Raw genomic sequence first — 17,404 nt, forward strand, 5'->3', positions numbered from 1 at the left:
AACATCTCAGATCCATTCACCATATTTGTGAAGTTGGGATTTTTTGTCCCAATGTGTAATAATTTGCACTTATTGACACTTGATATATTTGCTTTGACATACATTTATGTATGCGCAACCTCCTGATTTTAGAAATGGGTCATGTCAGAATGCCAGGTGCAAGGGAGGGCACCAGGATGCAGGTCTCTTGTTATATGGTGTGCTCCTTGGGGCATTTGGTGGGCCACTGTGAGATACAGGAAGCTGGACTAAATGGGCCTATGGCCTGATCCAGTGGGGCTGTTCTTATGTTGCTATTCGGTTCCCTAGTCACCCAATTTGGGCAAGTCCTCTGGAAGCACCTCACAATCTCCTTTGCTTTTGCCACTCTGAATAGTTTGGTGTTATCTGCAAACTTGGCCAATTTGTTGTTTAGCTGTAACTCCAGATCATTTACAAACAACCAAAAAATCACTGGTCCCAACACAGATCCTTGGAAAACCCTACTCCTTACCTTCCTCCACGGTGAAAATTGTCCATTTACTTCTACTTCCTGTTCTTTAACCTATTACTAATCCATAAAAGGCCCACTCCTCTTATTCCATGGCTGCTAAATTTACTCAAGAACCTTTGGTAAGAGACTTTGGCAAACACTTTTTGAAAGTCCAAGTATATTATGTTAACTGGATCGCCTCTATCCACATGCCTGTTGATACTCTTGAAGAATCCTAGAAGGTTAGTAAGGAAGCACTTCCCTTTGCAGAAACCATGCTGGTTCTCCTTCAGCAAAGCTTATTCTTCTATATGCATAATAAGTTAATCTTTAATAACTATTTCCACCAGCTTACCCAGAACAAATGTTAAAACAATCTGGCTTATAATTTCCTGGATCCCTCTTGGATCTCTTTTTAAGCATCAGTGTTTCATTTGCTACCTTCCAGTCCTGGGTTGTGGAAGCTAGTTTAAAGGACGTTTCATGTTTTTGTTAGAAAATCAGCCACGTTCTTTCAGAATTCTTGGGTGAATGTCATCTCTACTCAATGGTTTGTTAGTATTTAATCAATATGCTCGAGAACCTCATCCCTTGTCACTTCTATTTGACTCAGTTCTTCAGACTCTTTGCCTGAGAAGGTCCATTCAGAGACAGGTACGTGCCCTATGCCTTCTGTAGTGAAGACAGATACAAAAAATTCATTCCGCTTCTCTGCACTCTCCATATCATCTTTAACCATTCTTTTATTCCCTCATTACCTAACTTGCCTTCCTGGCAGTTTTCTGGCTTAGGATGTTTTTAAAGAAGTTATATTTTCCCTTGATGTTTTCAGTCATGTGCTCCTCATATCCTTTTTTTCACATCTCTCATCAGTATGCATTTTTCTTGCCAGAGTTTGTAATCCTTTTTGCTTTCCTCATTTGGACAGGACTTCTAGTTTTTGAAGGAGGCCTTCTTGCCTTTCATAGCTTCCTTGATTCCACTTGTGAGCCATGCTAGTACGAGACACTTAAACATGGTGGTGCCTTTCTTACTTATGGTGTACATTCTAGTTTTATTTCTGTTATTGTGGTTTTAAAAAATTATCCATACACTCTGGAAAGATTTGCCTCTCAATGCTTCATACAAAAATAGGATGGTACTTTTATATGTTTTCTTGAGGAAGCTGCATTGAATGCTAGAAAGGCATTTACCTCCTCCAGGGCATCACTGTGCTATTTTCCCTTTTCACAGTTGACCTGACTCCCTGTGTCAAGCAAGAGTGACTTCCTCAAGGCTGCACATGAAAATGCCCTCAGATATCTATAACATTGAGGGATACGGGTACCTTCTAGCTGAGGTTCTCAAAAAAACACCATAGCTATTATGTAATTAGCCTCTGGAAGTTATGTTGCCAGACCAAAGTTTCAAAAAGAAAAGTTGCCCTTTATTTCAGAAATGCTTAGAATAAAAGTTTCAGTAGTGTGGGGCTATGACATTTTGTGGATAAGGGGAATTCATACATCCACTCTTCTTGTAGTATCATCAAACAATAGGTGCTATGCCTATATACAGTGAAGAAACATAAGCACAAAGCTAACAGTATTGTAGTGATCAATCTGGGAAATAAACACCCTATTCTACCTTGTGTTCTCTCTTTACCGTCTCAATCAGCACCAGAACCATCCCGACATGTTCAGCTTTGTAGGAAATCCCCTCATTATATCTAAGTTGTTTCAACCTTTAATGTTAAGAAGTGAATCAGCCCAATAATACCAAAGCAATAAGCCCATGTTAGTTTAAATTTGACTACATATTTTTTAATTAATCATAATAATTTTACTCCTTGACCGAGCATAAAGGAGTAAATGTCAGCTATGTGCTGACCTTAAGATTTCTGAATGCATGTGTCTAAGTGAATGGCCCTGGGGAGTTATTCTGTAATTTTGCCAGGGTGGTGTTAATTTGGGCCTCTTTCACAGCAGTAAACAGTGCAGTGTTGGGAATTTTTATGTGGCTGTTTACACTGCAAAATCTTCAAATTCTTCACCTAGTACAGGCCCATTCAGTTTTGCAGTAGGAAAATGCAGAAAGCTTGCTGAATTATATCGAAATGAAGCATAAATGAATGGGATTTAGTCCAGAGTTTCTCAGTCATCTTCATATGATCCACTTGAGCAATCGGGCAATCTAGGAGGATTTCCTGCTACAGGCAGGGGGTTGGTCTAGACGACCTTTTAGGTCCCTTCCAACTCTATGATTCTATGATTCAAATAATCCTCACCCCAGGTGACAAGGATGCAGGGAAACCTGATAATGACACCATCTGAGCTCCTTGTACAGGCATTAGACACTCATCGTCAATATTGATCGAAAGCTTCACAAGTCATTCAAGAAAATTTTCCTTGCTATTACAGCACACTTGATTGAGGATGGGTGGGTGGGTAACAGACAGACTAAGGGGAAGAGTTTGGGAGGGGGCCAAAAGGAAGAGTGCTTGAATCCGATTTTCTGACAAGAACTTCCTGCTGGCACTGGAAGAATTCTGGAAAGTTAATATAGGCTTGTCACCTATTCAAAATTGTTATGGATTTTTCATATTTTGGGAACTCAGACACAGAGTACAAAAATGGAAGAGAACCAGTTCAGGAATGAGAATAGAAGGATAATTGAGCTTACAATCATCCATACTAGACAGAACATTTATTTTAGACAGAACTTGCGTGTACATGTGTGTGGAGGCACAATATTGTGTGTCCCAACAAAAATTCCTATCACTCCTGGTTTCAGTCTCAAGAACTACCGTATGTATTGGAGAAACAAATGGAGGACATTGGAGGTGGCAAAGAGCAACCACAAGTACTGCCCAAGACTAGGACACCTAAAGAACCTCCTCCTCCCTTAGAAAGCTGCCCAAGCCTTGAGACTAGCTTCAGAGACCCTACTCCTTGTCCTATTACCACACTGGGCAGAAACATTGAGTAAGGGCAGGAGCCAGCGCATTTTTGGTCTTGGCACTGAAACTTTGGAATGCTCTCTCTGGATAAATTCCTCATGCACTCTCTCGTTCCATGTTCAGAAAGGGCTGCAAAAAGTCACCTATTCAAACAGGTTTTAACACAGTGATCTGCTGTTTTTTGTTGTTGTAGTTTGTTTTTAATTTCATTCCTGTATTCATCTGGTGCTGATGTTTTATAGTTTTAATTGGAGGAGGACTGCTCATTGTAGTTTTGCTAGGTTCTAAATTGTTTTAATTGTTTAATTGATTAATGTTGTCTAATATGGGTTGTAAGCGACTGTAAAAACAGTACAGTAAAAAAAACCAAAATATAAATTGCATAAAATTAAAGTTAAAAAAGGGCAGGGAGTTAATTTACAGAAAAATAACAGAATGCATAGTTCTGTGTTGTTCTAATTATCATCTGGAAACTGTACTGTAATTGCAGTAAAGGAGAATAAAGAGCTATAACCACTAGTACATAAGAACATAAGTACAGCCCCACTGGATCAGGCCATAGGCCCATCTAGTCCAGCTTCCTGTATCTCACAGCGGCCCACCAAATGCCCCAGGGAGCACACCAGATAACAAGAGACCTCATCCTGGTGCCCTCCCTTGCATCTGGCATTCTGACATAACCCATTTCTAAAATCAGGAGGTTGCGCATATGCATCATGGCTTGTACCCCGTAATGGATTTTTCCTCCAGAAACTTGTCCAATCCCCTTTTAAAGGCGTCTAGGGTAGACGCCAGCACCACATCCTGTGGCAAGGAGTTCCACAGACCGACCACACGCTGAGTAAAGAAATATTTTCTTTTGTCTGTCCTAACCCGCCCAACACTCAATTTTAGTGGATGTCCCCTGGTTCTGGTATTATGTGAGAGTGTAAAGAGCATCTCCCTATCCACTCTGTCCATCCCTTGTATAATTTTGTATGTCTCAATCATGTCCCCCCTCAGGCGTCTCTTTTCTAGGCTGAAGAGGCCCAAACACCGTGGCCTTTCCTCATAAGGAAGGTGCCCCAGCCCCGTAATCATCTTAGTCGCTCTCTTTTGCACCTTTTCCATTTCCACTATGTCTTTTTTGAGATGCGGCGACCAGAACTGGACACAATACTCCAGGTGTGGCCTTACCATAGATTTGTACAACGGCATTATAATACTAGCCGTTTTGTTCTCAATACCCTTCCTAATGATCCCAAGCATAGAATTGGCCTTCTTCACTGCCACCGGACATTGGGTCGACACTTTCATCGACCTGTCCACCACCACCCCAAGATCTCTCTCCTGATCTGTCACAGACAGCTCAGAACCCATCAGCCTATATCTAAAGTTTTGATTTTTTGCTCCAATGTGCATGACTTTACACTTACTGACATTGAAGCGCATCTGCCATTTTGCTGCCCATTCTGCCAGTCTGGAGAGATCCTTCTGGAGCTCCTCACAATCACTTCTGGTCTTCACCACTCAGAAAAGTTTGGTGTCGTCTGCAAACTTAGCCACTTCACTGCTCAACCCTGTCTCTAGGTCATTTATGAAGAGGTTGAAAAGCACCGGTCCCAGGACAGATCCTTGGGGCACACCGCTTTTCACCTCTCTCCATTGTGAAAATTGCCCATTGACACCCACTCTCTGCTTCCTGGCCTCCAACCAGTTCTCAATCCATGAGAGGACCTGTCCTCTAATTCCCTGACTGTGGAGTTTTTTCAGTAGCCTTTGGTGAGGGACCGTGTCACACGCCTTCTGAAAGTCCAGATATATAAAGTCCACGGGTTCTCCCAAATCCACATGCCTATTGACCTTTTCAAAGAATTCTATAAGGTTCGTGAGGCAAGACTTACCCTTACAGAAGCCATGCTGACTCTCCCTCAGCAAGGCCTGTTCATATATGTGTTTTGAGATCCTATCTTTGATGAGGCATTCCACCATCTTACCCGGTATGGATGTTAGGCTGACCGGCCTATAGTTTCCCGGGTCCCCCCTCTTTCCCGTTTTAAAAATAGGCGTGACATTTGCTATCCTCCAATCTTCTGGCACCGTGTCCGTTTTGAGGGACAAATTGCATACCTTAGTCAAGAGATCTGCAGCTTCATTCTTCAATTCCTTAATAACTCTTGGGTGGATGCCATCAGGGCCCGGTGACTTATTGATCTTTAATTTATCAATGAGGTCTGAAACATCTTCTCCTTTAACCTCTATCTGACTTAACTCCTCGGTCAGGAGGGGCCGTTCGGGCAGCGGTATCTGCCCGAGGTCTTCTGCCGTGAAGACAGATGCAAAGAACTCATTTAATTTCTCTGCCATCTCTAAATCTCCTTTTATCTCCCCTTTCCCTCCCTCACCATCCAGAGGGCCAACCGCTTCTCTGGCGGGTTTCCTGCTTCTAACATATTTGAAGAAGCTTTTATTATTCCCCTTAATGTTGCTGGCCATGTGTTCCTCATAGTCTCGCTTGGCCTCCCGTATCACCTTCTTACATTTCTTTTGCCACAGTTTATGTTCCTTTTTATTCTCCTCATTAGGGCAAGACTTCCATTTACGGAAGGAAGCTTCCTTGCCCTTCACAGCCTCTCTAACTTGGCTGGTTAGCCATGCGGGCACCCTCCTGGATTTAGTGGAACCCTTCTTTCTTTGCGGTATACACCTCTGCTGGGCCTCTATTACTGTTGTTTTAAGCAGCCTCCATGCAATCTGGAGAGACTGGACTCTTTTTACCCTCCCTTTCAACCTCCCTGACTCCTCCTCCTCCTTAGTAAGCCTCCCTGACTTGTTTTCCCAAGTCTAATAATTAGAAGCGTATGACTATATTCCTATGATTACATGGTGGCTGTAATTAATCCTTAATGTCCTATTCAGTTTACTCCATTGATACACTGAATGGTAAGAGTATCTACAATTTGCTAGGCTAAAAGGTAGATGCTAGTTACTACAGCTCTTTTAGTGCTTCAGTCACTTCCTGCCCCTTTCTTGCATCATCTGAATTGGAACCAGGACTGAGACTGCCTGGCCAGGCAGCAGGAAAATACTATTCCCAGAGATGAATTCAGGAAAACTCCCTCCAACAGACTTTGAGAACTAGATAACATGGGGAGCACAGGCATCTGAGAAGGGATTGGAAATATAGTTTATCAACTTCAAATTACTTTGAAGTGTTAGTCAATAGTTTAGAATTGGTATTACAATTCATCTTCCATTGTAATTTGTAGGTTGCTAAGGGTGGAGTGTGGAAGAGAAGGACTTTGTAACTCACATCCCACATAGCTGAAACTGTGGTGTGACTGCAGCAGAAGATACTGCCTCACCTCATCTGCCTACAGAAAAGAGATTGGGGAACTGGTACCAAAATTAATGCAGAAGTGAAATTAGGGCCAGTGTGGTGTAGTGGTTAGAGTGTTGAACCAGGAGTGGGGAGATATGGGCCAATTCAAAGCCCCGTTTCTCCATGAAGTTCACTGGCTGACCTAAGGACAGCAGTCATCAGTTCTCAGTCTAACCTACTTTATCTATTGTGAAGATAAAATGGACATACAGTAATTGCATTTATGCTGCCCTGAGCTCCCTGGAGGCAGCACAAAATACAAATATAACACAGAAACAGTTTGATTACTGTAGTCTCTGAGGTTTACCTCCAGAACTAACCAAGGTGCAGACAATGATCAGGGAGGAGGCAGCGAGTTGCTGTCCCCCTCACTCTCCCAGGGATTTCTCCTGAAGACTTTTGTCCTATTTTGAGAACAATTGTTTACTCGGCACTTCACTGAAAGGCAGAATGTATGGATGGTACCTGATTTATATGTGCATAAGGGCCTGCTATGGGCTCAATTCAATGAGGCTTGAGAACTCAGCTAAGGAACAGAGAAGAGCATTACTCTGTGTGACAGAGAATGGCCCAGGTAGGTGGAAGCGCAGTCACTTCCAATTGGCCATGCTGGTCTGTTAAGCACAAATAACTGTTCCTCCACTGCCTGCCTTTTCTATGGCTGTGAAAATCCTGAGAGCTGTAATTCTGAGCACTCTTACTTTAAAAACCCTTATCCTCAGATATCACTCTTTAAGGGCATAATCCTAACCAACTTTCCAGCACCAAGATAAGGGGAATGCAGCTCCAAGGTAAGGGAACAAACATTCTTTTACCTTAGGGTCGCCTCCGTCACTGCCACCCAACTTGCAGATGCCACACATGCCCCATTGGCACAGCTGTGTCAGTGCAGGAAACTTGGTTAGGATTTAGGCCTAAGGGCTTCTTTCCATCCAGCACAAGTGTGCATTTATGATCACATATATAGCTAAAAACTGACCTGCACAAATCCAGATTTTTGTAAAACTGATTGAATTATGAGACAAAAGTGCAGGCATACATACACATTTATTTATTTATTTATTTATTTATTTATTTATTGATTTGATTTGATTTGATTTGATTTGATTTGATTTGTATTCCGCCTTTCTCCCCGAAGGGCACCCAAGGCGGCTACATCACGTGTGGTCTACACACATTATAGTAATGTAGTGGTTATATGAATACAAGTAGCATATATCTTGACAAGCTGCCTTTTAAGGCTCTGGCTCAGCCTTCCTAAATGAAGCTCCTGGACAATTGAGTAAATGACTCACCAAACAGCACTGCAAATGGAAGGACTATACCTGAAAGAGCTGGGGGACCCTGTCACAACAATAAAATGGCTGAAAAGGACTATAACGTTTGAGAGTGATCTCTGGGAACTTCACTGATTTTTTTCCCCCAGAATGCCTTCCTGACACCAAGAGCTGTTTTTCCCACCTTTCAAGAGGCTGATAGAGTCGTGTTTTTGACAGTGATGGATGCCTCCTATAGCACCTCTAATGTATCAAATCAAACCTTTCCTCAGAGTAATCAGGCAAAGGCTATATATCCATCAAAGGCCAGCATGTAGTATAATAAATGCTGTGCTATTCTTTTGATTACTTGTGAGACGGTTTCATTTTAAAAGAACATAGAATCTGATTAAAGGTTTATTAGAGCAAGTTTGACACCCATATGCCTCTGAGGGCACATTCAAACCAACATCTCACAAAAGATACAATATCCATGAGTTATTGTTGCCTGTTGGGATTGCGGCTGAGACAACACAAGCCGCAGGCCCAAAAAAAATCCTTAAGCAGGCCTTAGACTCTTTTTTTGCATCTGTCTCTCACTCACACTGTACGCTATACTATACATGTAGTTAGTCCACAGAAAAAGATCTTCACAAAAATGTGCTGACAAGATATTTTTAGCTTGACTGAAATGTGCAAGCCATGACATAGAAAGCACCATCTCTTGAGCTACCGCTTCAAGACTGGGAATCTCTTTCCTTGCCAGCGTCATGCCTCTCTAATGTCACCAGTGCCCTTTATGGAAGGCAGTGCCAGTCAGAGCTAATCTTGTGTTTGTATATGTTAAACTACCTGGAAAGGCAGATCTGCTGATAGCACAGTTGCTAACAGAAAGCATACAAGGGTCACAATCATAGCTCTGGAAGTTGTTTTAAAGTAAGCAAACCAAAGGGTAGCCTCAGATGTTACCTAGGACAATTTGTAGCTCCTGCTTTATTTGAATTTGTAGCTCCCACTTCATCCAGCTGTTAGAGCTTTTTAGAATATTTGAGAAGAATTTGCACAAGCAACTTGAACAGTAATTGACATGGTACAGCCTGTGCAAGTCCTCTTTAAGCATAAAAGAAGCACTGGCAGCTGAAAGAGAAAGTGCCTTCACATTCATTTGATGGTGCAGAGACAGAATGGAACTGTTAAGGCACTCACCCAACTACCACATAACAGAAAACAAAGCAGCATAATGCACCTACAGGACTATGTGGATATGAAAGCCAGTGTGGTGTAGTGGTTAGAGTGTTGGACTTAAACCAGAAGATTTGGGTTTAAATCCTCGCTCAGCCATGAAGCTTCCTGGATGACCTTCCTGGAAGTTTCAAGGTCCTGGATGACCTTGAGTCAGCTGCTCTCTCTCTTAGCCTAGGGCAGTGGTTCCTAAATTGGTGGATTGTGACCCACCAGGGGAACTGGAAAAGGACCATTCACTTTTAAAGACAATGGTCCAGAAATCGGCAACAACATGATCAGGACAATCATGCTGCTGCTGAGGAGAGAATGGGTTTTTAAACTTACTTGGAGGGCACGATCGTTCTCCAGAGGCTCTGGGAGCCTGCGACCCCCTCTGCAGCCCTCCTGGCAGCTTGTTAAAAAAAAAAAAGAACCACTTCCAGTTCACAACAAAAACAGGAAGAGGGTTGTTTTTTTTTTTGCTTTTATCAGGACTTTGAAGCTGCTGGGAAAGCTGCAGAGGGGGTCACAGGCTTCCCAGACCCTCTGGAGCACCTTAGTGACCCCCAGTTAAGCTTAAAAATCCTTTTCCTCCCCAGCAGCAGCACGATCATCCAGATCGGTCACTGCCCCTCCCCTGCAAATACTTATAGGGCTCCCAATATAGGCTGCAGAGGGGGTCGCAGGCTCCCAGACCCTCTGGAGAGCCATCGTGCACCCCAAGTAAGTTTAAAAAAGTAAGACTTTGGGAACCACTGGCCTAAGAGTTTTCAACCTTTTTTATCATTACAGACTCCCAATGAATTGCTCAATATGTCCTTGTACCCCCTTCAACAGACTGTCAAAATCATCATAATCACCAATCCTATTAGCTGCCAGTATGACTTCAAAATATGTCAGTTACTTGGTTTTATTCTACTTATGGATAGCCAGGAACAGAACACCTCAATCTGAATTGATAATGGTGATAGATAATAATCTAATCCAACAACATTTTTTTTAATTATTGAGAGATCGATTCCCATGATGCCATCATTTGGTTCCCAACCCTAAAGAGGTATGGATACCCCCAATTAAGAATCCATGTCTTACCCTATCTCACAGGGTTGTTGTGAGGATAAAAGAGGAACAGCCATATACAACATTCTGAGCCCCCTAGAGGAAGAGCAGTATATAAATCTGAAAAATAAATATGAATCACTTCCCCTATGATGTATCCACTAGTGACATGAGACAGCATATTTGCGTCGTCAAATGCAAAAAAGGTCTTTAACCAATATCCTTTTGGTTCCTTTTGGCCATGCTCTGTTACAGGTACCCACATTGCCAAGGGAAAACTGAATCTTTTTGAGAGCTGTCATAAAAGCAACAAAATCATCAAGCATACATTTTAAAGAGTCAAAAGCCAAAATAACAGAAACTTAAATACAAGGCCAGTGGTGCATTCCACTAAGTGTGGATCCCTATATCTCCCATTCACTACTACTACTACGTCTCCTCTCATTCTTAAACATGAGTCTAAGGGTCATGCAGCCACAAAGACAGAAAGATGAGGTGGACTGTTGCCATGCTGCCAGTTTATCATCATGTGATACATATACTGTATATACAGTATATGAAAACTATATCAACGAAGCAATAAATCTCTATCAAGCTTTGATGTCCAGAGTTGTTGAGGCTTATGTGGAACAGTCAATAAAAAATTTAGATCATACCGACCCTTCCTCACTATGGTACAAAAAAATCCCAACATTTACATGGAAGGAAAACCAAACAGTACCTTTTCTGCTTCTTCTCGACTCATAGCCAGGGCAAGCTGGAGCTGGAGCTCCTCTTCCCCAGTTGTCTGCGGACGTGCCTGTTCCAGATCAGATGAGAATTGAGGGGATGAGGAAGAGGCTAAGGCAAAAACAAGAAAGAGATTAACCTAACAAATGGAGGGAAACCCAGTTGATCTCTTCCAAATAAAGTTATGCAGTTGTTGCCTTCTGTGTCAGTGGCCTTTCTCATTCTTCCTTCGTTTACCTTTTGCATGTTAGTTTCATGAGATGTGCCACAATATTGGACTTCAAGCCCAAATCCCCATAGGAAGGGCAAAGAAAAGAGCCTGGAGAAGAACCTTTTTGTACAATAACATTCTATTTTGGAAACTAGGCCCTGTTGTGTCTCCACAGAAACAAAGTAGGGCACTACCCTACCGAGGGTCATTGCTGTACCAGTGCTATGGACAAAGCACTGCAATAGCCATACGCTACAAATGCCTAAAGAAGGGACTAAAAACTCCTCCCCCAGAGAAGATTGGCACAACCAAAATATATTACTTTCTCTCACAAACAGCAAGCTCAGAGGACAAATCTACATTACACACGCAAATTAGCTTAATAGTTATTCCTTCTGCCCAGGGGACCTTAGGAACTGATGTTTTGTGAAGGGATTCAGGGTTACTAACAGAATTCTGAACATCTCACCAAATTACAGTGCCAAGGGTTCTCTGGGGAAAGAAGTTAATGGGTATAAAACTGAAATGTCTCTGAAGTGACCATAGAATATGATCTCTGTGTACGGATTCTGTGTACAGTATGTCTATAAAGTGACCATAAAATATGGTTATGACCTTAGATTGGTAGGAAACTAGAGTGATCAATATTTAATTTAAGCATATCAGTCACAACTTTAGAAGCTACCAAAATTTCCAAGGACTCAAATGCTCCCAAATCAACATACCCTAGTAGGTACTTTGTGACCACATCAACCCCAGCTCTAATTCTAACTCATTCTCCTGTATGCCTTCATTGCTTCTCAACAGAGGTGTGGTTCTTCGGTGATAATGAAATAAAAACACATAACGCCGTTTTCTGCACTTCTCATTTTTGTAAAAAAACAAAATCCCAACATCTGTGAAGAAATAAAACCAGTTTCTAGCACTTCTACATATTGGTCACTGTAGGCTGGTTGGGCTGGACTAGAATTGGGGGGGGGTAATGACTGTGGCTGCTTCTGCGGACACTGTACAACCTATATCACCAATCTAGTACACTTTTAAAGCAATCATAATTTATAATTATAATTTTGAAAAATGCATCCTTGGAATAAATCACATAACACTGCTTTCTGCACTTCTGAAGTTTGTTTAAAAAAAAAAAATTAAAAATCACACCTCTACTTATCAGTTAGTAACAATGTGAGAGGATAAAATATCAGACATGGCTGTGAGCCTAATTCTATCCTTTCCCTCTCCCACCACAGCACAAAAATGAAAGAAACAAGTCATTTCTTGGATGGCAGTAGCCAAGCCCAGTGAAGACTGCCACCACAGTGAAGCTGACCTATTGGTATGGCCAGTCCTACCATTAGGCCAACTAGGCAGCCACCTAGGGCACAGACCTCAGAGGGGTGCAGTTCTGACCTTTGAGGGTCAGTTCTATAGCTTCCAGTGATCTGACAGGAAGTATGATGGAGAAACGGAACAGGACTTCCCCACTCATCATAACCCACAGTTTCACTTCATTGACCCACTTCAAGCCCCGCCCATTCTACCCAACCATACATATTTGCCACCCCCAACATTCTAGCAGCACAATCCCATACATGTTCACCCAGGAGTAAGTCCTATGTTCAGTGGAGCTTCCAGGTCAGTGGGTAAAGGACTGCAGCCCTAACCTTTCTTCCATTGAATGGGGATTGTGGAAGAAACAAACATGAATCTTTTGGAGCATACTATTGTAGGACTACCTGCTTCCACTCCCTGTCTAGGAAGCTAAGAGTAATCACATTCATTTGGACACCCACAGGCACGTATCTTAAAAAGACAACAGAGAAAGAGCAGCTCATCCATGTATGGTCATGCTGCAGTACTCACAGTTGAAGGAAGATGGAGAGCCTCTTGACCTGCCGTAGTCGTCTCCATACTGTGATGCCCGCCGCCCATAGGAAAGCTGCTGGCTGTTGCTATTGCTGCTGCTGCTGCTGCTAATGCCCATGCCCTCAAGAGACATTCGCTCTTTGGTTTTCAGAGCATAGGCTCTCTCCTGCTTCAGTCTCTCCTCATCCTTTAGCAGGCCCATAACCTGTTTGACCTTTTCCCGAACATTAATGCCCTGGTCCTTGCCATCCCGGTCTATGTACTGGAACTCCTTTAAGGTCTGGATGGTGTATAGGTTCTCCCGGCACTGATGAGCCACTTTCTCAGACCCCGTTTTGATGAGATAATCCAAAAGAGTCAGGGCCTTATAGACATGACGCCAGTTCTTGCCACTATCGTTCAACCGCCTCCAGATCATGCCCATGACCTCTGCAAAGGCTACTGTGTTGAAGGTCAAGTCTGCAATCTCCGACATTAAAGAGCTGGGTGGGCCCCAAGGGTCATTGGAGGTGGCTTCACGCACCTTGATTTCTGCTTCAGAATAATTGTGCACAATGTTTTTCACCTGCCGGCGCAAGGCAGAAGTAGTCATGGTTGAATCCCAGAGGAAGACCTCACCTTACAATAAGAAATGAAGTAGTAGAAGAAAAACTTATAGGAGTCCTGGTGGAGAACCAAAGCACCAAGATCAGTTGATCAGTTAAAGAGTATTAGTTCTTCTGCCTGTACGTTGATCTAGAAAACAAGTAACGAGAAATACATTAGCACTACTGACCAGCTGAAACATTTTAGTCAGCTGCCTGTATCCAATTAGTCAACAGAATATTAATTTACCCACAGAGATTTTCCCCTCCCAGAAACTTCCAGCTTGCTCCTTTCTGCGATAGTTCCTCTAGAAACCAGCACCACCTATGGGGCACAACGCCAAGCCTGCCATGAGTTACAGTAGCTGAACACCTTTAGTTGCACATTCCTGACAACTGCAGGACTGGGTGCTGGCAAATTAAGTGGCAACCTCTATCCCACAGTTGCAAGTTGTCATCAGCTCCATTATGATGAAGCAGCAAATGAACAGATAGGCAGCTCACATCACTGACACTGTAAGGCACCTCTCTCTCTCTCTCTCTCTCTCTGTGTGTGTGTGTGTGTGTGTGTGTGCTGAACCAGGGCCTACAATTGACAGTCTCTGTCCAGCACCTTGCCTCTTGCAGTGCCAGCACTCTGGTTCCTTAGCAAGCCCAGAGGAATTGAGCTGTACAAGGGACCAACTAGGCTGCAAGATATGCTTAAATATTATCAGTTGATCTTCCACTGATGACTCCAGACCCACTTATGCCTGTGTTCTGAACTAGCCCCTGAGTCAGAGCAGCTTGTCAGGAAGAAGAGTGGTTGTGGAGCGTCTGATGCCCTGCCCCACTGCATCACTTCCTTTTGTCTGCTTGCACCAGCACATGCCTGCTGTCTTAGACCTCAACATTTGCTCTTTGAATCCTTGTCCATATGATCCAGAGACTGGCCACTGACCCATCATAGATGATGTAACATGTACCTGAACTTGGCCAAAGTCTGACATTTATTTACCAGACCACTTCAGAGAAATGACAAAACTTGTAGGCCTGATATGGCTTGGGGTAACAACCTTCAGTGGGAAAGGCTAGGTACACACTGAGATTGAGAGGAGGAAAAATGAATAGGGAGGGGAGAAAAACCCATTTGCCATTGTTAATGATCCCAAACTGATATCAGAACCTTTCTGAGGCATGATATTGTTTGTGAATCAAAGCAGAGACAAATACTGCAAGACTGCTGATCTTCACAGGTGGATTTAGCAGCAAGAAACCACTTGGGAATAATTGCCCTGATGAAGGGAGCTCTGCATGCAGATGTAGTCATCTGTGTGTGGGCAACACAGCCAGTGCACATAAGGATATCCAGCGACTACTGAAGCTGGATTATCAGAGCCAACTGGTTTTCCACTATAGGTTTTGCAGAACCAGGTGAGTGGGAAGGGCACATAGGCTCTAGATTACGTCTATCAGGTCAAGCTGCCCAGAATTTAATATGCAACTGAACCATAGGAGTGTTCTGTTCCATTGCATGTTATTTGCCTAAAATCCTAGGTCACCACAAAAACCACAGGAGTGTTCATTACATGACAAACACCACCTGATTTTTGCCTTGAAAATATATCTCAGATATTCAAAGCTAAGAGCTGAATTATCCCAGGCTAACAAATACTGACTTCTATTGCCTCCCCAGTACTGGCATTTAAAGTTAGCAAATTAGGAGAATTTCTGTCAAAAGCTCACAGTTACAATAGACCTAAAATAACAAAAACATACACATTACATAACATATAAAACCTTAAGATAAAACCCTGCAATGAAATTAAAAGCACTGATAAAATATCCAAATCACCAGTATCATTTTTAGGTGTTTAAAATTACCAAGCACTGTACTGTCATTTTTTTTAAAAGGACAATTCCTTATCCATAGGCTCATCAGCTAAAACTGATTCGATCAATAGGAAAGATATGCGAATGGACAGGGAAGAATGCTGCACACTTTTATCTGAAACTTGCCCTACTTCAGTTCAGGAGATTGCTATTCAGGGTTAAGAAATGGAGTTCCATATTCTTATCTCAGACTTCTTCCCTGCTTTTCTTTTCCATTCTCTTTATTGTTGTCAAAGGGCCATACACAAAGAAGGCAGAGATGGGGGCGGGGAGGGGAAGGTTTTTAGTAACCTGTGCCCCACATTTTCTTCATGCTAGGTCAGTAGAAGTAAAGAGTAGGCCAATAGGGCCATATGCAAAAAAGGCAGGGATGGGGAGGGGAAATTTTTCGTAACCTGTACTCCATATTTCTTTCATACTAGGTCAGTAGAAGTAAAAAGTAGTCCATTGGTGTAATCTCACATAAAGATTAGGAATTGTGTCCTTAATTCTTATTGAAATCAATACTGAAATCAAAAAGAAATCCAAGGAAGCATTATCATTTTCACAGTGACAAAGAATACTGATCACTGCCCATGACTCAGCAACACAAAGACACGTGGTCTGTTTTTTTCTCAGTGGATGCATGGCATGAGCTGAGCCTACTCACTCAGCTCCATGCAAAGGTTCCAATTTGTACTAGATACAGCATTCTGTTCACAGAGGGAAGGATTAGCAAGCTGGAGGTTACTTTTCGCTTTAAAGTGCCAATGTGACCAGTGATGCTTTGGGCTGAAAGTTGAGGGGAAATAGCCCACATTCAAGTAAGGAAACATGAGGCAGCAGCTAGGGCACGTCTATCAGTCATGTCCAAGGGCAGAGCAAGCTGCTAAGTGGCCAGGCATTGATGTGACTGGGTCTCACAGAGAATTGCAGGCTTTTCACCAGCTGAGTTGTACGTCTCTAAACTATGCTATCACCTTTTGCCATCACATTACAGTATGAACATGCGGCTCCTTTGCCTTGACTGCTGCTCAACACACAACAAACCATGAATGTGGGAAAAAGAGGCAGAATTTTTCCTCTGTTGGTGGGGAAGTAGCCTGAGCTGGAGGCTCTCAACCATATCCCAAAGTGCAGACACACACCAGGACACTGTGCAAATGGGTCACTAAGGCACATTTACTCTGCACTGCGCATTTCTCACATCTGAAGCACATGTGGATTTGAGCCCATGACTGTAGCATAGTGGTTTCCAACCCCCTTCCAGGAAATCATTAGGAAGGGCTCCTGGGAAGCTTATAAAGGGCATCTCAGTGACACAATCAATAATGGCAGACAAACTTCCTTGAATAACAACTGGCACACCACTATGGTATCAATCTTTTCCTGAAATATATAGCCCCCAGGGGAGTGTCAGGTATATTTAAAGGCCAGATAACACACAATGTGAAATGCTGGTCCTGACATGCTCCAGCCAGTTTGGGCTCCCCATGGATTGGGACCACGTTGGTGTACAGGAAGTAGCCCTACCCCCTGCCATATTCCTAATACAGAATTAGCACTCAGCCCACCCCACAGCTGCTATTCACCAAGGGGGAAAAGTTCTCACTGACACCAAGGGAACTTTCTTCCCTGGCAAACAGCAGCTGCAGGAGGTCCTGATCCAGCAGGCGAGAAGGATTAAAAAACCCCACCCTCACCATGGTCCCAATCCACAGGGACCCAACTGAGCTGCTTTTCATCAAGGAAAATTGAACACATGAGACCAGTGATGCATTTAATGTCACTTATACTTTGGTCCTCAAGAGCACTGTCAGTTCACTTGCAACAATGGTGAGCTCAATAGCCCATGCAGT

At 42.9% G+C, this 17,404-nt stretch overlaps 1 protein-coding gene across 8 annotated transcripts in view; it reads right to left on the minus strand.

The window, feature by feature from the left end:
• Window positions 1-17,404, minus strand: part of EPN3 (epsin 3) — a 39,971-nt gene that overhangs the window by 15,438 nt on the left and 7,129 nt on the right. For all 8 annotated transcript variants that reach the window (XM_066614495.1, XM_066614492.1, XM_066614494.1 and 5 more), the window contains exons 2-3: window positions 13,108-13,845; window positions 11,029-11,147 (exon numbers count right to left, since the gene is read on the minus strand). In XM_066614495.1, the coding sequence (XP_066470592.1) occupies window positions 11,029-11,147; window positions 13,108-13,702 (714 nt within the window). In that variant the 5' untranslated portion in view covers window positions 13,703-13,845. The remainder of the gene's footprint in view (window positions 1-11,028; window positions 11,148-13,107; window positions 13,846-17,404) is intronic.

Source organism: Tiliqua scincoides, chromosome 2 (assembly GCF_035046505.1).
Source record: "Tiliqua scincoides isolate rTilSci1 chromosome 2, rTilSci1.hap2, whole genome shotgun sequence".
In the NCBI taxonomy this organism is placed as follows: Eukaryota; Metazoa; Chordata; class Lepidosauria; order Squamata; family Scincidae; genus Tiliqua; species Tiliqua scincoides.